Consider the following 26,738-nt stretch of genomic DNA (forward strand, 5'->3'; position numbering starts at 1 on the left):
CATTTTATATTCTCTCATAATTTGCTTCATTTGTGGTAAATGTGATCACAACGGCAATTTAAAACCATAAACAAAATCTTAAATGAAGAACATCACACAAGAAACTTGATACCACATAATATTAAGTTATAAAGGAAACAGACTCTATAAATTGTTTTGCTAGAGATTGTTCAAGAAAAACAATTAATCTCATCATAGAGATCAAGAACAAATTCACAAGAAACTGAAGAAAAACTCATTTGCTGAAAGCGGTAAATCGTTTTGCTAGAAATATCAATTCTAGACAAAGGTTGTAAACAACAGATGATGCAATTATCTGAACTGCTAGAATCTCTTCATGCCTTAGCGCAGAGGAGGGAAATCAGCAATGTTGAATATTGAACCATCCTCATCTTGTGTCATTGAACCATCCTCATCTTGTGTCATTGAGACATCCTCATCTTGTGTCATTGAAACATCCTCATCTTGTGTCTTGTTGAATCTGATATTAAATCATCATAAAGATTACACAAAATTCTGATAAAGATTATAACACAATAATCTATAATATGCCACATTCAACAATAGCAATCCACACCAGTTATACACTACACACTATGGTATATTTTTTGTGCTACCTTCCTTTTCTCCCTTTCATGTTAAGTGTCACAAAGGCTAGTTAGCCATTGCAGGTTAGAAAGGATACTCTTATCATGCAAAGAATGTTGTTTGAAACTAAGAATGCATATCACTAAAGATGATAGAGAATATGGACTAATCGGGGAAACATGTAAAAATACATATTAGGCATATCATCAATGACATAGTTCACTACACCAAGTTCATTAGTGAAATCACGAAAGAGTTTAAGGAAAACAAACACAAATGGCAAGAAACCAAGCAAATACTAAATCAAGATACTTGAAAATAGTGTTTTATAGGCTTGAATAACTGAGTATCCAACCATTATTACCTGTGTAATCCAAGCTATGAATAGCAGCAACTGATATCAATTAAACTTCAAATTAATTTTATTTTATTCACCATTTAATGAAAATGGAAACAAGCACTGCCCTAGCAAAAAAATAAAGGAGAGAAAATACAGCCTTACTCAGGTGGATCAGATGCTGGTGGCTGATGTGGAGAAGGATCTGCAGAATCTCCTTCAACATTTTCAATCTCATTAGCAGCACTCTGTGAGTTTTCACCTTGGTTTGATGCTTCATTTGTGACTAAGTTACTCTGTGAGCTTTCACCTTGGTTTGATGCATCATTTGTGACTAAGTGGATCAAGAAAACCAAACTCAAGTCACTCATTATAATCATGACCTATTCTTTTATGGTCTTGCTAATCAATGAGTAAATTTTTGTTCCAAAACCAAGTATGCAGTTCCTAAAGTAATAGTCAGGTAAATAAAACCTTAAAATTTTCATTAATAAGTGAAGTATATATCATGTAGATAAGTGATATAGTAAAGTTCCCAATAAAAACTTGCTTTTTTCATTTCTTGATTAGTGCAGGCACCACTTAGCATCTGTGACATATTAAATAGATTACTTTCTTTATTTTATTTTAAAAAAAAAACTGGTATTGTTTATTCCTTGATCAAAAGCATTTACCTACCCTTTATTATATCGATACATCATATAAATTGAAAAGGTATGGTGGAGATAGCTTACCATCAATAAGAACAAGGGGATCCTCATTGTTATCTGGCACAATGACATCTGAATTGTTATCAAATGTAGGAGTATGAAAAGCTGCTTCATTATTGAACCTTTTATGATGTTTAGTGTTGTGATGGAAGTTCTTGAAGTGAACACTTCGGCGATACCTTTCATCTGAATGGTGATGATCTCCCTTTCTACCCTCATTCCTTTTAAATCTGTTTTTTACCTCCTCATATTTGGTAATAGAATGATTCCTTCCCATGTAATACCTATTCTGCAAATTCAATATTAAAAGCAAGTTATGCTCAACACAAAGTGCATATTATTAGACCCTTCATGTAGCACATTCACAATATATAAACAACACATTGTAGAGATATTAACCTGGTAACTCACTGGATCTAGAAGGAAAGTACCAATCCCGCCATTACTTCTATCTCCGCGAGCCAAATCAACATTACTATTATTAAGAGATGGATTGAAGCCATGATTAGGAAACTGGTTTGACAGAATAGAAAATATGAGAGGAGGAGGAACATGAGGCATGTTGTTCATAAAATCTGAAGGAGCAATATCCCAAGGAGAGTTTGCAGGCAAGGGTGGATAATAAAATATAGGAGCAGGTAGATAAGGGAAATGCCTTTGTAGTTGTGGATTCTCAGAAAGCCTTGCATGTACCAAATTATGCCAATGGTTCAAAAAATCAGCTTTTAAAATATCAGGAAATAGTCTTACAACACAAGGCTCTGAAGTTGCACCAGGGCTGCTATAGTTAGTCATAGGGAAAGGATTTTGGTGTCTGGATTTCGGAGAAGAATTCAATTTGACTAGATCAGAATTTGAACCAAATGCAGATGATAGTAACCAAGGGTTATCAACACCTTTCTGGTTTGAACCAGGACTGAACCTTGATGAATTAGGCACAACCATTGGCCATTTCATATGATTGGCTAGTTGATTATCCTTAACATTTGAAGTAACAATGCCCTTTGTTGAGTTTGGAGGGAGAGAATCATCACTAGTATCCCAATAATCTCTTGGCATATAACTAGTACCTGAACTATTCCGGAAAGATGAATTACAAGAGCTGGAACCACCATCCATGTCTTGCTCAGACCAAAGGCCTTCACTACTGTTGTCATCTTGATCTGAATAAGGCATGTTGTTGCTCCAAGAAGTGACATTTACAGGAGGAACAGCAGGTGATTTTGGATGTTCAAAACCAGGTGGTGGTGGTGCTGGAGTGAAACCAGGCAGTAATGCTAGTGGTGCTGGTGTGAAACCAGGTGGTGGTGGTGCTGGAGTGAAACCAGGTAGTGGTTCTGGTGGTACTGGTGTGAAACCAGGTGGTGCTGCTGCTGGAGTGAAACCGGGTAGTGGTTCTGGTGGTGCTGGTGTGAAACCAGGTGGTGGTGGTGCTGGAGTGAAACCAGGTAGTGGTTCTGGTGGTGGTGGTGTGAAACCAGGTGGTGGTGGTGCTGGAGTGAAACCAGGTAGTGGTGCTGGTGTGAAACCAGGTAGTGGTACTGCTGGTGCTGGTGTGAAACCAGGTGGTGGTGGTGCTGGAGTGAAACCAGGTAGTGGTGCTAGTGCTGGAGTCAAACCAGGCAGTGATGGTTGTGGTGGAGGGGAACCAGGTGGTGGTGTTTGAATGAAACCAAGTGGTGGTGAAGTAAAAGGTAGTTTACTTGAACTCATCACATTAAAGGGTGCTTGAAGATATCCATTGACACTTTGGTTCTTGGAAGTTTGTGTAAGATACATAAAATCACACTCTTTATGATGCAACCTCATTGCCTCATCAACAGATACTTGGCAATCTTGTGAAGGAACTTGATGCATGGCATGAACTTCATTTGATAGATACATAGGACCTTTATCTTTACCAATAAGTGCCCTTTTCATGTCACTAGACCTTATGCTTAAAGTTGCAGAAGATACATCAATGGTTTCAAACTCAGATTCATGATGAGTTGAACTTTTAGCATTAGTATTTCTTACATGCTGATTGTAACAGTGTAAATCCATCCAGTGACCATTCCCATGCCTATCCCATGTATTTTTGAAGAAATAATCAAACTCAGCTGTTATTTTCTCTTCTGTGCAAGTAAACAATCTCATTAGCCGCTGAGCACCTAAACCAATTGCACTCCTTATCCTATAGAAGTTTCCTGTAGAGGAGATTATAACAAAAAATCAGACAACACACTTATTTTGAGAGAAATGTGTAAAGAAACTTCTGTCAATCCAAATAGCCAAATACCAAATTTAATAGCAAAAAAATTCAACTTAAAAAAAGCATGTATCGATAATATTAGCAAAATATGCATTTTCATCCCTTATCTCTATTCCTTTTTTACTTTATACTTTATATTTTGGTTTTTGTTTATAAATTTAATATTGCAAATCATGTACCACTGTAGTTACCACATTATAAATTTGCCACTTCCCTAACAAAAGGATAATGTGTTACTAGTTGTGCTGCATCATTGCATGTCATTTTCACATTATAGCCACATAAGTGACATGTGTTACCAAATTGTTGCACATCATTGTTTTCCTTAGGGTTTGAAGTATATTGTCTGGCCTTGCAAAATAAAGAACCAAATTGAAAATAATAAAAAATATTGGGAACCAAATGAAAAAAAAATAATTAAAGATAATGAATGAAAATGATTATATTTTGCTTCAGAATATATTATATGTAGTAGGTTCTGCATTGAAGGAAACAAATTAATGAAAATTTTGTTCCTCATTAAAAAGTCTTCTTTTTAAAACTAACATATTTCAAGTGGAATAGAATCATCATCTTTAGGAAAGAGAATTGTTACAGGTAGGGTTTAAGAGATAAATACCCTTACTGATGCTGCGACCCAAGTTGTTGTTTTCACACAAAGGATCTACTATGTTCATGTGTTTAGCAATAAAAGGTTCTTGACTTCTTCGAGTAACACCATAATGGACCTTGCAAGCAATAAGAAAATCTCCTTGTAGCAGTAACTCTCGGCAATGACTGTGTGGAGGTTCCGCTGTAATGATTTTTATTGCAGAAAGAACGGAAAAAAGTTTATCAGCCACAATGAATTAGAACATGCATGTTAATGTTATTCATTTGATTCTGTCCAACACCTTTCATGCATTAATTTAGACCGTTATTGTAATGAAAACCACAGATATCATGGTTTTTTTGACATTGTGAATAGTCCTAATTATAGGCAGATGCATAGTGTTTTTAATTGTAGTAGTCATCACAATTGCGATCATGATCAAGATTACTGCAATTGTTGTTGTTGCCGCGGCCATTAAGATATTAATATTTTTGTGATTAAAATAATATTCTAAAATTTGATGTGGTCTTATGTAACCCAAATGTAATTCAATACATTGGGTTGCGACCATATTATTGTAATTTATTATTGTATTATAATTGTGATGTGATATGGTTCATCATAAGTATGCAATGATAATATTATAGCCACATCATACAACCAAGTAGTCAGTTTTAATAATAGGTACATTACTACATTTTTTTAAGTTGTAAGAGGAAGACAAATATGAGTTATTGAGGATTAGATTGTTAGAAACTCTTTGTAATCTAAGCCATATGTGAAATTGAGAGATTGAGTGTTAGTTATGATTAAACTAACACTTTCTGTTTTTAACAAGTAGAATTTTAAAATTCTGCTTAGTTAGTTGAAAGCTTACTATAAATAGTATGTAACCTTCTTCTTCAAAAATTATGAAATCCATTGATCATATACAATTCTTACCTTCTTCTCTTCTAAATCTTTCATTCTTTTCTTCCTAAAATCTAACATTTGGTATCAAGAGCACGTTGCTATCCTGGAATTACGCTTCCAAAACATCTCTTCTTCTTCTTCTTCAAACAATCTCCTTCTGCTACGATTAAGTGTGAGTAACTCAAGCATTCACTAAGTGTGAATCAATTGGAAATTCTGAATCTTTTGATCTTGGATTAAAAGGCGTGCAAGAAGGCTGAGAAATCTGTGCTAAGGACAACTAAGCTATAATGGTTGGGAATGGCAGCAATCTTCCATCAATGAGTCTACCTATTCTCACTAAGAGAAATTGGGATCGTTGGAACACACAAATGAAGGTGTTGTTCAACTTTCAAGACGTAAATGAGGCTGTTGAGAATGGAGTTATTGTACTTGGTCCTGAAGCCACAAAGAGTCAAAGAACCACGTTTAAAGAAGCAAAAAAAAGGATAACAAGTCACTATTCTTATTGCATCATTGTGTTAATGACACCCATTTTGAGAAGATTCAGAATGCCACAACAGGTAAAGAAGCCTAAGACATCTTAATTCGAAGCCATTCCGGTGGAGACAAGATAAAAAAGGTGAAACTACAAACACTAAGGAGGCAATACGAGCTAATTCAAATGGAGGAGAATTACAAGGTTGGAGATTACTTCACTAAGGTAATTACAATTACAAACCAAATGAAAGAGTGTGGTAAAGTAGTCACAGATCTCATGATCATTGAGAAAATCATGAGATCTTTGCCTCAAAATTTTGACTATATTGTTGTAGCAATTGAGGAGTCAAAAAATGTCTCAATAATGAGGATCGAGGAGCTTCAAAGCTCACTAGAAGCACATGAGATGAGGCTCATGGATAGAAATCTAATAGAAGGTAGTGAACACGCCTTAAAGATAACTCATTTCAGAGATGATGAAAGGAAGAAAGGTAAGAAGTGGAAGGGAAAGAAGATCAAACCAAATTATGACTGGCCAAATCCTTCAGAAAGGAAAGGAGGCAAAAAAGGATTCATAAACAAAGAAAGTATGATAAGAAGAATATTGAGTGCTTCAATTGCCATAGAACAGGACACTACTCTTATGAGTGTTTTGTTGAGAAAGGAAAACAAAAGAATCTGCATGACAAAAAGGCCTTTACAACACATGAAGATCCTGAAGTAGAGCCACTAACTTTGATGGTTACAAATTCAGCAAAAGATGCTCACCTTGAGTGATGGTACCTTGACTTAGGGTGCTCAAACCACATGACAGGTCATAAAGAATGGCTCATAGATTTTGACTTAAATAGAAAGAGCAAAGTGAAGTTTGTAGATGATAGCATCTTGAAAGTAGAAGGAGCACGTGATGTTGTGATTCTGAGGAACAATGGATCCAAAGCTCTAATTTCAGATGTGCTTTTTGTTCTTGGAATGAAATACAACCAACTCAGCATTGGGCAACTTGTTCAAAAGGGATTCACAACAGTGATGAGAAATGGCCAAGTTGAGGTGTTTGATGCTGAGAAAAAACCGATTCTGAGAAGCAAGCTGACCAAGAATAGAACATTTAGGTGAATATTAAGGCTACTAATGCTCAATGCCTCACTACAATAGAAGCTAATGAAGAAAGTTGGTCATGACACTTAAGGTATGGCCACTTAAATTTCAAAAGTTTGTATCGACTTGGTTCAACTAATATGGTTCATGACATTCCTTTAATAACACTACATAAAGATATGTGTGAAGTTTGCTTAGCTGGAAAGCAAACCAGAAAGTCATTCCAAACTCACTCAAGCATGAGGTCAAGATGAGTCTTGGAAGTTGTACACTCAAATGTGTGTGGACCATTTGAGGAACCATCATTGGCTGGAAACAAGTATTTTATCACCTTTGTTGATGAGTTCAGTAGGATGATATGGGTGTATGTAATGAAGCAAAAGAGTGAAGCCTTTGGATATTTCTTAAAGTTTAAGGCATTAGTTGAAAGATAAAGTGGAAAGAAGGTAAAGATCCTCAGAACAGATGGAGGAGGTGAATTTACATCCAATGCATTTGAGCAACATTGCCAACTCAACGACATTAGACATGAAGTCACTACTCCTTATACACCTCAACATAATGGACTTTCTGAAAGGAGAAACATATTAATAATGGATATTACAAGAAGCTTGATCAAAGAGAAATGCCTACCACAAAAATTCTGGGGTGAAGCAGTATCAACCTCAGTCTATATTCTAAACCAAAGTCCAACAAAGAAGTTAGAAGGAAAAGTTCCTAGGGAAGCCTGGAATGGATAGAAACCAGAAGTATATCATTTAAAAGTGTTTGGATCACTTGCATACAAGCATGTACCATATCAAAGAAGAACTAAGCTTCAAGACAAAAGTGAAGCAATGGTATTCATTAGTTATCATCCTACAGGTGCCTACAAACTCTACGATCCCATGAGAAACAAGGTGCAAATCAACAAAGATGTGATTGTGCTAGAACATGAAAACTGGAATTGGAAGGAAATGACAACCAATTTAAGAACCATACCAGAAATCACTGATGTAGAGGGAAACTCGGAAGAGATAATAGAAGAAATCAGTAACGAACCAGTTGATCAAAGATCAAGAAGGACAAGATCAATGCCTACTAGGTTCAATGACTATGAAATGCACTATGATTACCAAATAAGTGATGAAGGTGACTTAGTGCACTTAGCACTAATGGCCTGGGCAGAACAAATTAATGAGACTGAAGCCCTTGAACACTTTGTATGGAAGGAAGAAATGGTTGAAGAACTCAAATCCATTGAGAAAAAACAAGACTTGGAGCTTGGTTGATCTTCCAAAAAGAAAACACGAGATTGGAGTAAAATGGGTTTCTAAGCAAAAACTCTATCCTGATGGAACCATATCAAAGCACAAAGCAAGATTGGTGGCCAAAGGATTTTTTCAAAGAGAGGATGTGGATTACTCAGAAGTATTTGCTCTAGTGGCTAGGATTGAGACCATAAGGTTGGTGGTAAGAATTTCTTGTGCAAGGAACTGGCCACTATATCAACTAGATGTAAAGTCTACATTTATCCATGGTCCCTTGGAAGAAGAAGTTTATGTACAACAGCCACCTAGATTTATCATGAGAGGAAAGGAGCAGCAAGTCTATAAGCTAAAGAATACATTATATGGCTTAAAGCAAGCTCCAAGGGCATGGAACAAAATGATTGATTCCTTTTTGTTCAAACTCAAATTTAAAAAATGTGTAGTGGAGTATGGAGTATATGTAAAGGATAATGATGATGGAGACTTATTGATCCTTTGCTTGTATGTTGATGATCTAGTCATCACTGGATCAAATCTAAAGAGAATTGAGGAGTTTAAGAGGATCATGAAAGTAGAATTTGAAATGATAGATTTAGGGAAGTAAAGCTACTTCCTTGGGATGGAATTCTCATACACTTCTACTAGTTTACTAATGCACCAAAAGAAATATGCAAGTGATCTGCTACAAAGATTCAACATGGATTCTTACAACTCAGTAACAAATCCAGTTGAAACAAATGTGAAGTTAACAAAAGATGAAGATGGTGAAGTAGTAGATGAGACCTTGTTCAAACAGATTGTTGGATCCCTGAGATATTTGTGCAACACCAGACCAGATCTTTCTTATGGTGTTGGGCTTGTGAGTAGATTCATGTGCAGATCAAGGAAATCTCATACAGTAGCTGCCAAAAGGATTCTGAGATATGTCAAAGGTACACTCGATTAAGGTACTCTATTTCCAGTTGGAACACAAACACTGAAACCAGAACTAGAGCTAGCTGGGTTTTCAGACTCAGATTATGGAGGAGATTTAGTTGAAAGAAAAAACACACCAGGATATCTATTCCTATTGAACAATGCTCCAATTTCATGGTGTTCCAAGAAGCAACCAGTGATTGCTCTCTCTAGTTGTGAGGCAGAGTACATATCAGGATGTTATGCTTCATGTCAAACAATTTGGCTCGAGGAATTAATGAGAGAAATGAAGATCAAGTTGAAGAATCCTCTGCAATTAAGGATAGACAATGTATCTGCCATTAGCATGGCTAAAAACCCGGTGAGTCATGGTAGGAGTAAACATATAGAAATCAGATTCCACTTTCTTAGAGATCTAGTGAACAAGGAAAGGCTAAAATTGGTGTATTGGAAGACTGAATTGCAACTTGCTAATGCATTCACCAAACCATTGAAGCTTGGCAGATTCGAAGACTTGAAGAAGAAGATGGGAATAGCAGCTTACAAACACTTAGCTTAAGGGAGAGTGTTAGAAACTCTTTGTAATCTAAGCCATGTGTGTGAAATTGAGAGATTAAGTGTTAGTTATGATTAAACTAACACTTTCTGTTTTTAGCAAGTAGAATTTTAAAATTTTGTTTAGTTAGTTGAAAGCTTACTATAAATAGTATATAACCTTCTTTTTCAATAATGATGAAATCCATTGATCATATACAATTTTTTACATTCTTCTCTTCTAAATCTTTCATTCTTTTCTTCCTAAAATCTAACATAGATTATATGACCAACATTAAAAACTATTTTTACATACCTTTGATATTAGGAAGTGAACTTATAGGGATTGGTCCCCACAAGCTAATGATATAGTTCTGCCAGTCAAATTTACTGAAGAAATCCAGAAATCGAAAAAGAACCTGACATATATGAAAGCAATAGGAAAATTAACATAAATTTTAGCCATTATCCTCCTTAATAAGCTGCAGTAATATACATACCAAAGCAAACAAGTTTAAATATATAAAAAAAGGAAACAAGTTAATTTGTCACCTCAAGTGGTCCAGCAAATGTAAGTTTATCACTGTAAAGATGAAATATGTATAAGACTAGAACTTCAAGTGCATAAGATGAAATAAGTGCATGTTGAGCACCCAGAATGCGACTCTCATGGAAACACCAAGCTTTTATCAATATGATACTGCGCTTGAATAAATGATAATGTGCTATTAGATTATCAACCTGGAACAAATTAATAACTATATGTTAGAGAACTTTAATTCCAAATTGAAAATAAATATGTGATTGAAGATTAAAACATTTGTCAAAATAAAATTACCTCCTCAAGAAAACAAAGCTTGCATAAACCACTAATTTGATTGAAAGATATGTCCACGACAAATTTATCCACTAGGCACTTTAGGACTGTCACCTTCCATTGAACAACAATTAGAAACATGTCAAGGGTAAGATTGTAAGTTTTCACAACAAAAATAAATATCATGGTTGAAATTAATAATTTTACTATACAAATCTTCGAAAAAAGACGATCTAATAAAACATCTTGTCTTGGTTTTTTCATCTATATATACTATATATAAAGACAAAACATGGTGTAACTTTTACCATGGGTGTAATTTTTATTTCCTATTTTGCCATTCACATTATTTAATTTTTACAAAAAGATCATATAATCATAAATAAACATCACCAACGTATTAATTAATTATATCTTTCACATTAAATTGAACATTATCATAAATACATAAAAATTATAACAAATACATTATAATTCTAAAAATAAAATATATAAAAATTGAATATGTAGTACCATATAATATTGACCAGCAGGCACGAAGTGCCTGTACACACTAGTCTCTATAATGATCATATATATATATATATATATATATGACTGAAATATAAATACTACTTAAAATAAGTTAATTATATTTCATCTTTTCTCACTAATAAGTAATTCAAGGAAAAAGGGCAAGACCCCACTTATCTTAGAAGCCACTAACAAATTTCACATCACTCAAATAATTACCTTTAAACAGTGAAACTAGAAAATGGAAATCAATAATATTCCTTCTAACGATTGCATGAGATTTATATACACTATTCTCAAATATGAAAGTGGGTTATGGAACTAAAATCCATCTATTAAGAAACACATACCTCTGCCTCTATACATTGGACCTCTTTGACACGAAATTCAGCATTGACATTCTTCTGTTCACTTTCTAAAACACCCCTTACCGCATGGACCAAACTATCCTTAAATTCTTGATTGTCACTGAAAGCTGTTAGATCAATATCTCCATCTGGTAAATAAGTCTTCAATGGTACTGACCCAAATATGAAAACCTGTGTAACAATAAATAAAAATGAAGGCCTGTGGTAACAAAGGTAGCACATGATTCATACAAGCATTAACATTAGACTATAAAACTTCATTTTAGTATTTAGGGATGCATGAAAATCGTGACAAATAAATGATTGCCATATAAAACAGACTGTATACGATGCACTACTTCCATCACACATGACAATATCTAGCTAGCACTAGAAATAACTTAGGGTAATTAGATCCCATACCTTAAAAAAAGTATAGTCACATAAGATTATTATTTCAATTACGACATAACATTATTATTTCAATTAATTATCTATAGTCAATTACAACTTCAATTTCCTTTATCCATAATAAAAAAAGGTAGAATCTATAAGCTTAAATATTAACATAATTGGAAAGGCCTCAGATTTCTATTAACATCTATTTTATTACACAAATCGAACTATTAGGATAGCCCTAAAATAGAAAAACTAACTAAATATAACAAGTTACTAGAATACACCAACATAATGACGTACCATAAAATAGAATGCGAAAGAAGATCATGAAATAAATGAAACATTGATATACTTAAACAATTAACAAGGCAAACCATGAAGCAGAAATTTGGAACCTGGCAAGGGACAGAATTCATGATCAGGCGTCGTAAGTAAGCTACAACAGAATTTCTCATATCTTCTAAATGTTGGTTTGGTAGAAACTGGTTAAGCAGCAATGCTGTTCTCTTTTCAAGTTCATTACATCTTTTTCGTTCAAGTTCCTTAGTAAGAGAGGATGCTTTATTGGACAAGAGACCATTTGGAATAGAACCATTCACTATGGCTCTTCTTTCTTGATTATCCATCCAAAATGTTACCATTTTTTAATACCCTTCTGTGTTCAACAAGTCCTTGTACCCGTCTGCTTATGGAAAAAGAAAGTGAAAGAATTGGTTAATTAGATTTGTTTCCTGAAATGTACAACTTAAGTTGGGACAATATATAGTGTCCTTAGTGTTTTTTGTGTGTTACTTAAAAAGTGTGTATGCAGAAACAGAATTAAAATAAGAGAGATAGAGGTGAATATATGCAGCAATAAGATGTTCAAAATTTGATATACAAATATAACAAAATTAGTTCTAAGTGAAGGAGTTTAGAAGCTAAACAAATGTGCATAAATATATTCAATCTTACAATATGTTTCTGTCATGGCCACTTGATGACCACAATGTAAAAATCAATAAAGAACATATATATTGCAAGAAAGTAAGAGCTAAACAAGCATATTAACTTCCACATTTACTAAAATTCTGCTATGAATATGAAGTTATGAACCCTAACATGATGAATGCATATGAAGCTGACATATTTTCTAACCAATTGTTTTTGTTATATTCAGGTCAACATTTATTGGAACTTGGAAGCAAAGTTGAAGCAATAAGATCAGTAAGTAACTATGCCGGGAAAGTATGACTAATAGTTTGAGTACAGTCTCCAATTTATACATACATCTAAGAAATCCTTATCAGACAACGTTATATAGTCTTCAATGTTGGTGGTAGACATTTTCAAAGGTTTTATAAAGCCTCCTAGCAATTATTAAACTACTGGCCTTACTACAACAAGCTTATGATATCTATAGATTGCAGAATAACTCACATTTTCAGAGAAGGAAAGGTGTGTACAAACAAATTGGTTAACTATGGAATTTTCTCGAGATCTACACCTATTGGAATGAAATTCCAAACTTTATTTCTTATGAATTTAATAGGATTGTATCCTTGTAACTATCCTTTGTATGAGCCTTTTCTAATATATGATTGGGTGTTATTTCACCCTTTACTTAAATAAATAAATAAATAACGTTATAGTCTTCAATCAAAAACCAAATACATACACACAATATAACACATTAACTTGCAAATAACATACACCTACAAATTTGATTGATCATTTTGTTTCCATTCTATGAAAATGTCTCTCAATCAAAACAAGTTAAAAAAATTAAAACTTCACCGATATGAGATATTTATATCTTCGGATAAACAATAAATAAGACGTTACAGCAATATTGCTACATTATATTAATATTAGATATTAGATAACAGGGTTCAAGTGGGTATCTTGTGTGGATCTTTTAAAATTATGACTTAGGTATCTTGGGTCAATCATATAAGATAATGGAGAAATTGGTGGAGATTTGAATTATAGGATTCAAGTGAGTTAGATGTAATAACATAGTGTTTCATATATCGTTTGTGATAAAAAGGTATTACTCAAGCTTAAGAGAAGTTTTACTATAACATAGAAAATCTGCAATTTTAGTTGGGACTCAATGTTGGAGGATAGAATATAAACAAAAGAATAGATTCTCTTTTGGGTTGAATGAGGGAACACACAATGCAATAATTAGAAATGAATGCATCAAAGAGAAAGATGAAATAATTCTTATTGTAGAAAAGAAGGTAGAGTAAAATGAATGCATTAGAGAGAAAGATGAAATAATTCATATTGTAGAAAAGATAATAGAGCAATGTTAAGTGGTTTAGACATGAAGAATAGATCAAATGGAAGCTAGTCTAATTACTAAAAGAATGGTGAGACCAAGAAAAATTATAAGAGAATAATGATAAAAAAAGACTGAGAAATCATGTTTTATTAATGAACATGATCTTTGATGAAATATTATGACATCGTTTCGTTCAATATATTATTAAATAAGAGAATAATGTATCTCCTCATATCAGGAGATAACTTATCTCATCTATCCAGTAAAAATGTGACATGTGTGCTATTTTGTTTATTTTTAAAAATATTTTTATAGAAAATGATGAAACATGACACATGTCATAATTTCACTGGCAAAATGAGATAACTTATCTCCTTATATCAGGAGATACTTCATTTCCATTATATAATTGGTACTACTTCTATATAATATTTAGAAATTGAAAATAAAAATACAAAAACAAACAAACTTGGTAGTCACAAATTCCTCAAATAGTGGCTTTAGACAACACCCTGGTGGACCCGCACCATAACTTTCTTACTTCACCTAGGTTGTACAAAGTATCTTTTCTCGGAACAAAAGCACAAAAGTACAAAAAATCTAAGACTAATCTCATTTTTCACCGAAAAGAAATGATAGCTCCTTGCTGAAAAGCCATTGAAAGGTTAAAACAACATAAATATGATCACTTTCATATGAAAAATAGATACGACCCAACTCATCATTCATTTAATTTCTTGCTAATAAGAAATTTTGTACATTCATTAAAAACCCAAAATGTTTTCATTACCTTCCCTCTTCCTAACATAGTCAACAATCAAACCTCCCCACCAAAAGAAAGTAAACAACACAAAGCTTAAAGGAGTAACAATGATGATACATAAAAAAATATAGTTGAGTTTAGTATTGCACTAAAAGCACTTCAGACAAGTCATAATCCAAAGAAAAATTATACAAAATTCTAACAAAAATTAACATCTCCAAGTGTTTAGAGAAAGAACTAAAAACTCCATGTTTAATGACAATTAAAAATAAACAAATAAACATAAACACAAACACAAGCAAGAGGCAAGTTTGGGTGATAAGTGAAGAGTAGAAAGAAGAAGAACGTGAAGAACCTGATTAAATGAGAAAGAAAGAAAGAAAGAGAAGAGAAGATAGAAGAGAATTGTAATAATGAAGTTGAGGGAATTTGCATGCAAGTGAGTGATATTGGTAAAGATGAAAATATGCAAAATGCCAAAAAGTATATTTAAAACAGATAAAATAGAAAACTCACATAGGAAGGAAGAAAAAGAGACTGGTTAAAAAAAATTGCTTTCATTTTTAAAGTACTTATATTATTATATAAAAAAAAATTCATACACGGTTTCTGATTTTCTCTGCAATTTATATATTTCTAAGTTTTAAATTATATAAAGAATGAAAGACAATTTTAATATTTAATTTATATTTCGATATCAAAGTTTATGTATTAAATTTTGAGTATTAATTCTGTTACATTGGAGAGAGAGAAATTCAGTTTCAAAACATGTCTCTCTAAATTTCATTACTCAGTTTCAAAACTCTAGATTTGAACTCTTTCTAGAAATTTCCATATTGGTTTTTTAGATTTTAATTATATTACTATAGAAATAAATTCATTTATTCTATGACTGTATTTTAGATTTATTTTTTTACATTTTATCTTGTTACTATAGAAATAATATTTTCTTATTTAGACTTTGATTCCTTTTTAAAAAATAAACAAATTTCTTTCTAAAAAAAACTTGTGTATATATGACACTTCATATTTAGATATAATGTGTTTATGTTTTTAGAATTTTTTGTTTATAACTAAATTTTAACCAAAATTAAATTTTTAATATGTTATCAAGATTATATAGATTTATCTCTATATACATATGTCTCAATATAAGTTTCTCTCTTTAATTAGAATCTCAAAATGATAATTTTAGATTAAGTAAAATGATCGTATCAAGTGCTTTACCTAACCTTTCATCTCCATCGCATAATTATAGGAGTAGCTAAAATGTACTGAGAATTAAATATCAAAGTATTTAGAAGGAAAAAAATAGGTGGACCATTTATCTTTATTTTATTATTGAATCAAAATTCATATATTATCTTAAAAACAGTTTCATTGAACTTTTGAAATAATTATATCATTAATTGACAAAATAAATGATTTTTTTTCTTATACGCTCTGCAACATGTTTTCTTAAAATTTCAACTTATAAGTTGCATTTTTCCCAAATATTGCACATCCTTTTAAATTCCGATAAAATCATAGTAAATATTGACGTAAATATTTAAATATATATTTTGTTAAAAGTGTTCCAAAAAAAATAAAGTTAAGTTAAGTGTAAAAAAAGTATTTTGAAATTTTTATAAATATGCATAATATATATATATATATATATTTAAATAAATATTATAAGCAAGTGTTATTAATAATAATGTACATGTCATCAAAGTAGGAAGAGTATTTTGATGGTATAGCAGTTTAAACATTGATTCACTAATTAAAGTACATAAATGTAAAGTTAGATACTCATATATCAACATTAATGTTAATTGGAAAATTAATTAATAAAGCATTAACTATTTTTATTACTATAATAAAAAGTTTAATTTGATGATAGACCATATTTTAGAAATATAAATAAATATAATAGTCATATGTTTTATCCTCCACAAAACAATTTGGTAAAAACTAAGCCACATTGATAAAAAGTTAATTTTAAATGAAAATATATAAGCGTGACCGAAATAGGTTACATAAAAATTAGTCGGCATGACTAATTTTAACTCTATTTAATCAATATATTTATTTGTATAATTAATATAATTATAATACTATATTGGCATCAGGATCAATTTTCAATTGAATTAGTGGGTACAGTGTGATTTTCAGCAACATGTATTAATCTTAGAGGGAATGTAACTTGATTAAATCATTTTGAAGACAAAGCACTCAAATTCTTTCGACATAAAAATATATCCACATATAGTATAATTATTCCTCATCATTCATATATAATAATTATTTTCTCTTCAAAAAATTAATACAATTAATAATGAATATTATATTGAGTATGTATAAATCTTTACATTAACAATGCATGTATTCCACTCCTAGAAAAATTGAATCAAATTCTAACTTTTCAATTTCATCCAAAGTATTTGAGCGAATTGTTTTCTTTTTTATATTGGGTGGGCACCTCTTGTACTCATTTAATACAATTTTTCTTTATCAAAAAAGTATCGGAGTTAAAACTTAAAGTGATTCCTCCATGTTTTTTAGAGGCCATTATCAGAATGTGGACCTTCTTACTTAAGGATCTTGCTTGAGTTTCCTTCTTTGATAAAGTCTGATTTCTATTTGTTGTTCTCCTCTTTCCTTGCCCCTCCTTATAATCTAAAAATAAGATTTTGTAAATGACGCTGAATCTAATGCATTGTGAACCAATTACTTTTTTTGTTGTTATATTAATTAGGTTGGAGTAGTGATTCATCAAAACTCCGATAATAAGTTTTTAAATTTATTTTATATTTTGATCATCAATTTTAGATAAATTCAATTGTTTGGATATATTCACAAATTTAAAAATAGTTATTATTTCTCAATATATCAAATATATCACTTGTTTTTTTTAAGAAATTCTAAACACGCGCCGCTGAGAGACTCTTACTCTATAATTTTTATGCTTTATTAATATTTTCCTACTCATTATTTTTTAAATAATATTCACTGTCATAGAGTTTCATTCATGTATTCTTTATTTTTTGTATTTAATAAATATTAGTAACTAGTATTTATAATTTAGTGGTTGGGATTGTCAATTAGTTTCAAACAAATAGATATTTGTTTTGAATTTTAACTATTTTTCCTAATTACATATCCTATTAAATTGGAAATTTGGTCAAAGACTGGCAGTCAAATTAATTCTTTGCATTTTTTAATTTAGATGTTTTTGTTTCTGAGATTAATTTTTGAGTGGGAAAATGAAATATGACTCATGATCTACCTTTTCTTCCAATTTTCAGTTTTTAACTTTGATTTCCAAAACAACCTGGGTTGATACTCATACTAATAAAAAAATATTTATTTGTATTTTTTATTATTCAACCATAACTTTTATTTTATGAATTTTGTGATCAACCATATACAAACAGGATAAATAATTAAAAGTGTGTATGGTAGAATTACAGCTTAATAATGCAACTAATTTATTTTAAAAAATGAAAAAAATAAATTGCACCTAATTTAGATTGTGTGAGTGTAACTAATCTAGCAGTACTAGCAGAAACCCCAAAAAAATATATCAGTAAAAGATAAAAAACAATTGAGTTGTTGTAATAATGGCACGAAGAAGGTATCATTTTGAAGTCAATAAATTAAGAGTGTAATATAAATATAAAAATTTATATAATGTTAATATATTATTCATTATTCATTTATATTATTTTATTCAAAGATAATTGATAATTAAACAATATAAATGATGTAGTGACAAGGTAAGAGTGAAAGTTTCGTGGGCTTTCATATTTAGAAAGTCTTATTTTATATGTTATAGAGTAGTAGGGTTGTTCATTTGATTTTCTATATTGATTATACTAATAGTTTTATCTTTTAGATACAATGTGATGTTACTAAGAGAATTTTATCCTAAAATATAAAAGCAAAATTATTAACTTGTCTCTCAGTTACGAAGAGAATTTTCCCTCTATTATATATCCATGTTTCCCTTTTAAAGTGAAATAGTGGGTACTTTGTGTAATCTCCATGTTATGTTCTTCTTGTATATAGGTGCGGGTGAAAGTTGGTCTTTAAAATTGTTTTAATCGGTTATTTTAATTTGTAGTTGGAGAAAAATTTTAACACCTGCCATTTCTTATGAATGGATCTCAATAGCTTTTGGTTCTTTCAATAACACTCTCACATTTCATTTTAGTCTAGCTTGTTTATGTTGTGTTACTGTTGAAGTTAGGACATGATCCTCATCATGTGATGAAGAAAAAGGAAGATGAGGAAGATAAAGAAGGAAGGAATTGTGCAATTAAGAAGAATGAAGAAAGTGATTAGGCTCATATGTTCTTCTATTTTCAGATTGGGCTTTATTCTCCTTTGGCCCAACTTTCTACTTTTATCTTTTTCAGTTTGTTAAGTTAGTTAGAAAAACTAACTTTAGTTTCCTTAAATAGTTTTCCCTTCTTGCTTGTAAAATCTGAGTTTTAACAAACAAAAAGGTGATTCAAGAAGTTATTCAATAATTCTTGCAATGGGGTACCATGGAATTCAACACTTACTGAAACGCAATTGATATATTGTGAAACACTTTATCCCTTGAATGCTTAATTAACTAGATAAAAAAGGGGTAACATGATTCCTATTTATGGATTAGAATTTTCTCATACTATTAAATATTGGTGGGTGGATAATTTGAGATACATGTCTTGTTTGCTTCATGATGAATATTTAGATAATCTATTTCTATCTTATCATTTTGCGTCTAAACATTTAAATCATCTATATATCTTGTCATTTTGTATCTAATGTTTGGGAGGGATTTTACTCATAACTCCAAAATCAGATTATCCTCTAGACACAATTGTGGCTTTGTTTAGGTTCAAGAATCTTGTATAAAATTGGTAAAGATAAGTTTTTGTAGAGAATATTGTGGTTCAATCTTATTTGCTCTATTTAAAAATATGAGGAATGATGCAATTTCCAGGGAGGGGAAAATTAGTTTCATTTAGATTATGGATTTGATTCAAATTATATATTGGTTATGATTTTTTCAGAAATTTGAGTTTTTTTTACACTTTTATCAAATAGTATATTAACCATGTTATTTGTATTGATATTTTCTGTAAATTATAATAGGTTGGTACCTTTATGTCAGTCTTAGTATATATGCTTATAAAAAAGAACAATTAAATAACAAAAAAAGTTCTTTACTATACAAGGTTAAAGATGGAAGATTAATTTCTAGGAGATATTTATCTGAATTGGTAACTATAATCTCAGAGAAAGAGAATAATCTTTTGTCCAAAGGGAGAGGAAATATACGGTAACGACAAAAAAACAATTTACACACAATGTTAGCTTCTAAATTTAAAATTACTTATTGAATTGCTAATTCTTCATTCTAAAAAACGGTAAAATGAGTAAGAACTTTCTAAATATCATTTACCCAGTTTATCATAAATATAAAAAAATCCTTAGGTGGGATAAATATAGATAAATAGGAAGTAGAGCTTATTTAACAAATTCATTTGACAAAATAAAAATAGTAGTTTGGTTATGGAGCATTTTTAAGACAACCGTGACTTGTAAATCATTATGTAAGAAGTCAATTAGAGTAATTTATGTAAATTATTCTTTTGGGTAGTTGTGGTTAATATGGTTAATATCATCAAATTTGTAACAATTATCAAAATTACCCTTTATTAGTGGAACATGTTCATTTTCTCTTTATACTCAATTAATTAATGGTTTTCTCTTTTGAATTAATTAATGTAACACTATTTAGTAATAAAATTAATTAATATGTATAAAACTTTGGAAGTCAACATATAAAAAGGTTTAAATGTGGATTTAGTATGTATATACTGATAGTATAATTATTTTTTACACCGTCTGTAAATCATCCACATTCATATATTAACCATCATTGACTCTCAAAATTAAAAAGTATATTGTTTTGTCTAGAAACTTCTTAGATATAGAATTCTTACAAAGATTGAGCTTTTCAAAAGGCAAGTTATTCTTAGGATTGAGGAATTGAAAGACATTTTTTGCAAGAACCATGACGAGTCAATTGACCATCTTTTTCTATCTAGTGAGTTTGCATCTTCTATTTGGAAAGGTGTTCATTTGTTGCTTCAAGTTGATGAGCTGAAACCTACAACAATCATTGAACATGCATGATGTTATTGATCATAGAACTAGTTGTTCTGAGATGTGGAGGATGATATGGTTTGTTGTTGTGTGGTCTATGTAGATTATGAGAAATGATATCATATTCTCTAATAAGCCAATGAGTTTTATGCACATAATGAATCTCAAAGTCCAATGTTGGTCTTGGTTTCAATCAAAAGTAGCTCCAACTTCTTTACTTTTTGCTAATTGGTGTAATGACCCAATTGCTTGTATTTCTATATCGTCTAAAAAGATCAATTTATGATCTTTCTCTTGTATTGGGTTAGCACCCCTTGTGTTTCTTTAATATATTTTCGCTTAAGAAAAAAACCCAAAAGAGTATATTATAAAAGGATTTAATATGCATGTAAAGTTTACTTTATATTGTGGATACATCATCCATAATTTATATATAATTATCATTAATTCTTAAACAAAAGTAATATAAATAATAAATGATGTAGAAGTCGTACAAACACTTTAAAATTACAGACCATATGAATTAAAGAGTGAATATCCATGTATTCTGAGAGTAAGTCAATTCTATGAATATTTAATGATTTAAATCTACTCACTAATTTAAATTATTGGATTTCCATAGAAATGAAAGTCAAGATGAAAACTAAATTTAAAAAACTTACTCTTAAAGTAAGTGGATCCATCATCTAAATCAAATTCATCATAAAACAACTAGAAGTAATTTCATATAATAAAAGCCAAAAAGACAACTAAGACTTTACAAGGAAATCATATCATGCATCTGATCAATATGCCAAAAACAGCTGGATATCAATATTGTAAATAAAAAATATAACTTATGATAATTTATGACTGTAAAAGAAATAAATGAATAATAGATCACCTCAGGGAAATTTTTTTATCATCAACACAAACATGCACGTACGAAGAAATTGTGTTTTGGATTCTGAAGGAGCTTTGACTCATAGAGGATATGAATACCTAGAACACCATTGCCAAATATGTCACATCCTTCTCCAAAGCGGAGTGAAGGGCAAAGATGTTTCCCAACTATCACTTTAAGAGCTTACAAGCTTAACAAAGACTCAATGGAATCTAGAGTTGAATTCGTGTTTAAATTTGACTTAAATAAAGTTCAAATTAATAAAATTAACTAACATTTAGAATTAGATAAAAGACAAACCTTAATTTGTTCATATTCATCCCTAATTTCATCTATATGATTTATTATTTTTTATGCAAATTAACATTTTCATATAACTCAAACGACATAGAAGAGAAAAAAAAGTAACTATTATCAGTGTAAGAATTTTTACATTGTCATTGTATCGCTCATTATTTACTTTCAATTATCGTTCACTTTTAAATAAAGTAATATAACTCCATGATAAATAATGTATTGACTTTATATAAATTTTTACAGTATCAGTATATAGATTTACGTTCTATGTAGAATTACTTAACATGTAGGATAACAAATAATTTTATTATTATTTTTAAAATTTCATATACTCAATTATTAAAGTTGCACTAGAAATATTTAATATGATTTTCCACATTTTTTTATAATAAAAATGTATTAAAGAAGCAGATTAATATGATATTGATTTAGTGGTGTAAGGTCTCGTTAGATCCCTAAAATGAATGAAATGACAAATGTTCCATTCTTACAAGCGATACTTATTGGGAAAAATAGTCATACACCTCAAAAGAAATTAGTTTTTTATCAAAATATGAGGAAGTACCTCTGGTATTACCAATAAAAGAAACAGAAGAGGTGTTAACTAATAAGAATAAAATATCTTATATTATAAGAAGATAAATTATCTCCTACGACCTCTAAAATCTTGATATATATCATATTTAATCATTTTCATAAAAATATTTCTACAACAAAACAAAATAGTACAAATATCATATTTTCCTAACTAGAAAATATAACTTATTTACTGGTATAAGGAAATGTTTTATTCTCTTAACTAATACAACACAGAAGCTGTGGGATAACGTTTTCAAATACAGATGTAACTGACTCAATTGGTGCTGGTTAAAAAAATATATTCTTTTTTTGGATAAAAAAATCATTGCAGTAACAATTAATGATATAGTAACATTTAATGGATGAAATAATAATTAATGATAGGCAGTTTCATGGAACTTCATTTAGTGTAAGATGATAATTAAAAAATGATATATTTGAATCTGACCTCTCTCGAGAAATTTCCAATAAAGATTAACCAGGTCAGACTTAGTTGGATTTATAAAAAAAATACTTACCAAAATAATTTTTTATCTTAAAGTCTTCATTAAATGTAAAAAAATAAACGTCATTCTTACATTAAAATATAAAAAACTTGGTAAAGAAACTGAATCGATTTCATCAAATTAAAATAAATAATAAAATATTATATTCAAATATAAGAGCTTAGAATAAATTGAATAAGAACTTATATACATTTAAACATATAAATTTAAACTTAGAGTAAGACGATCCCTCCTCAAATTGAGTGAAGATCCTTACTCTTCATCTTAACAATCAATTCTAGAGGAATATAATGATTTATACTTACTTACTAATTCAAGCCATTAAATTTCTTTAAAATTGATAACTAAAATAAATTTTTTATACTATAGATTCATCTTCAAATTATAATTACTTATTTTTTTGTCAGCTTTGTTGCCCGTGATCCTATAAACACTCCTGATTCAATTAGACAAAACTTACAAATAGATGATTCACTGAACACTTACTCTATCAATATATATATATATATATTAAGAGGAGATAAGAGATCCACTTACTCCATTTAAACTTACTCCTTATCATAGTTATCAATTATAAGAAAATCAAATGATTTCAATTAGTAAATAGATTTAAACTATTAAATATCTATAGAATTGATGATTAGGATGAAGTAAGTGAATCCCATAAGTATATTAAATCCATAAAATATAATTTATCCAAGTTATTCACTATTTATTTTCCTTTTATATTGACACTCCCTGAGTTTTAGTGAAATTACACAAACCACCCCTCACTTTTCTACACATACACAAACCTCCCCTATTTTTAAACTTTCATTACATTGACTATCCCTTAACCATAAGAAATAAGTGTAATCTTTTGAACAAAAAATGTGACAAATGCAATTAAGTTAAACAAAACATGATATATTGTGGAGATACGTCCAAATAATATATGAGTCAATATTTCTTTATTGTTTTCGGTTCGTTACACTATATTATAAGAGCGATTTAAACAATATTTCTTTAGAATTGATACATTTTGCAACAAAAAATAATAAAGATACATTGATTTGTATATTATTTAGATTTGTCTACACAATATATCATGTTTTGTTTAACTTAATTGCATTTGTCACATTTTTTGTTTAAAAGATTACACTTATTTCTTATGTTTCTTATGCATGGGTGGTCAATGTAATGAAAGTTCAAAAAATAGAGGAGATTTGTGTAGGTGTAGAAAAGTGAGAGATAGTTTATATAATTTTACTAAAACTCAATGAGTGTCAGTGTAATTTAATATGATGTAAAAGTTGAATCCCTTTATCTCTTTTTCCAAAGCAAAACACAGGGTAAAACTTAAACATTAAAGGATAATCAGCACGTGTATTATATCATTCAATTTAAAAAAGATAACTACACAAACACATGTCAACAAGACAATTGGGGTCGTGGCAAAAAACCAAACCCCTTCTAAATTTACAATGACATATAATATAAAGTTTCTTTTTAAAAAAGTACAAACATTCATGTACCCAAAAAAAGTAAAAACATTTATTATGAATTTTGCAATAGCAGAACACTTTTTTATTAAAAAAAGCCCAAAATATTACGAAAATGGAATTTTTATCAAAAAGGAAAAATATTGAAACCCTTCCATATTAGTCAAAGTAATGTCCAAAACTGATATTTTTTTGAAATTGCAATATTAAATATTAGAAACATTGAACCTGTAATTAGACACCCAAAACCAATTCACCTCTCAAGTAATATGTGTATGTAACTCTATATAAATATGGGGTATTGGTGAAGACAATAATCCCATAACTCAATCTCTTCTCTAATATTTGTTGTGTAATATAGTGAGAAACAAGTGAAGGAATCATCATCATCATGGGTCGTAGGAAGATTGAAATCAAGATGGTGAAGGATCTGAACACAAGGCAAGTAACCTTTTCTAAGCGTAGATCAGGCTTATTTAAGAAAGCTAATGAGTTATCTATCATGTGTGGTTGTGAACTTGCTATTGTTATGTTCTCTCATGGGAACAAGCCTTACTCTTATGGCCACCCAAATGTTGATTCTGTTGCAGCCAAAATTCTTCATCAAGAACTTAACTCAAGTGCTGTTCAATGTGACTCATCTTCTAATGATGAAACCTTGAACAAGTTGAGTCAAGAACTTGATGATATTTTGGATCAAACTTATGAGGAGGAAAAGAAAGGTGAGGAGCTTGATAAGCTCATAGAGCAAAAAAAGAAGGAACTTGAGAAGGTTGAAGATTTGAGTGTTTATGAGGAAATGAGGAGGAGCATTAAGGAACGTATTAATGAGATGGAGGCTGTGGAAGCTATGCTGATGATTAAAGAACAAGAACCAATAGTGTAATTCAGTCATAATCATGTTATCAAAAGGAAAATAAAAATAATAATTATGCTTTGTACCATTTTCATTATGTCCCATCTTTCAATCATGAAAACTCTATTCCATGTTAGTGAAAATGGAATTCATAAATTAAATAAAAGAAGTTATGAGTATAGTGTGGTTTGTTTTCTTGAATTTTAGAAACAAGGATGTATGCTTTTGTGCAACCAATTTTTTAAAGGTGTTGGAGTACAACAACACACCAATTTCACTGATTAAGAAAGAAAAAGTACAAAAAGAATGATCAAACAAGTGACACTATATTTGATAAACCAAACTCATTCCTAAATAACTCTACTTTAATGAATTCAAGAATTAATTAAGTCACACCAAGTATTACATTTTAAGACCACTCTTATGCAATCTTATCAGAACAAGAATTTTCTTCACATTGAGATTTTGAATTCCATTTCCAAGATAAGCAACTGATAACTCCTCCATTTATGTGTTAAAATCCATGGTATTTTGAAGTCTCCCTAAAAGGCTTGAACCACTAATAGAGAATTACATTCCAACCAAAGTCTATCCACCCTTTTTACGTGGGACGCATGTAATTGTCTTTTCCTTATTATTTTGTGTTATGAAATTTTAATTTGTTAATTTTTTTTACAAAGAAATTGAATATAACAATCAATGACATTATATATATAATATAACTGAATTCTATTCTTAACTTCAAATTCAGGTTACTATGATTCAATTGTCGAATCGTTTAACATTCATGATTTTCTTTGTAAGATTGGTAAGAAAAAGGAACTTCTCCAATAATAGAGATGCAAGTGATTACATTTGCACTTATACACATAGGTAAAAATGTTATCTCATTATATTTTAAGGATAAAAATGTCATCTCATTATATTTTAAGGATAAAAATGTCAAATCATATTACTTTTCCTCTTATTTTGGGTGTATTTGTCTCTCAATTACTTTAGATTTATTTAATATTGGCTAAAAGAAAAAGATGAAAAAACTTTATTGAGGCAAACAAAAAAAAGTGGCTAAAGATCATCTTGAAGAAATGGAGAATTTCTAGTTAAGTAAAAAGAAGTGGATATGGTGAAACCAACATTAATACTCTTTCTCTTTGGCCACATAATCGTCAAGAGCTTTGCCTATAAATATGAGTTTTCCATGTCATTGTAAGATACAT

At 30.3% G+C, this 26,738-nt stretch overlaps 2 protein-coding genes across 2 annotated transcripts; one reads left to right on the plus strand and one right to left on the minus strand.

Annotated features, from left to right (window-relative positions):
• On the minus strand, positions 879-12,415 carry LOC109327612 (YLP motif-containing protein 1-like). Its single transcript, XM_019560789.1, has 9 exons — positions 12,139-12,415; positions 11,348-11,536; positions 10,506-10,598; positions 10,220-10,408; positions 9,984-10,086; positions 4,506-4,679; positions 2,035-3,821; positions 1,660-1,924; positions 879-1,211 (listed from the first exon to the last, which is right to left on the minus strand). Exons 1-9 carry the CDS (start codon positions 12,382-12,384, stop codon positions 1,087-1,089), a joined length of 3,171 nt encoding a protein of 1,056 aa, XP_019416334.1. The 5' UTR covers positions 12,385-12,415; the 3' UTR covers positions 879-1,086.
• On the plus strand, positions 24,944-25,721 carry LOC109327887 (agamous-like MADS-box protein AGL29). Its single transcript, XM_019561060.1, has one exon. It carries the CDS (start codon positions 25,057-25,059, stop codon positions 25,549-25,551), a length of 495 nt encoding a protein of 164 aa, XP_019416605.1. The 5' UTR covers positions 24,944-25,056; the 3' UTR covers positions 25,552-25,721.

Source organism: Lupinus angustifolius, chromosome LG15 (assembly GCF_001865875.1).
Source record: "Lupinus angustifolius cultivar Tanjil chromosome LG15, LupAngTanjil_v1.0, whole genome shotgun sequence".
NCBI lineage: Eukaryota > Viridiplantae > Streptophyta > Magnoliopsida > Fabales > Fabaceae > Lupinus > Lupinus angustifolius.

Bases quoted from the DNA above. Each gene is read 5' to 3' on its own strand.
- LOC109327887 (XM_019561060.1), top strand. From the start codon at position 25,057: ATGGGTCGTAGGAAGATTGAAATCAAGATGGTGAAGGATCTGAACACA.
- LOC109327612 (XM_019560789.1), bottom strand. From the start codon at position 12,384: ATGGTAACATTTTGGATGGATAATCAAGAAAGAAGAGCCATAGTGAAT. The intron at 10,087-10,219 runs GTGACAAATTAA...CATATATGTCAG, and splicing joins CATTTGCTGGACCACTTGAG to GTTCTTTTTCGATTTCTGGA. The intron at 4,680-9,983 runs GTATGTAAAAAT...AAATCATTACAG, and splicing joins TTCACTTCCTAATATCAAAG to CGGAACCTCCACACAGTCAT.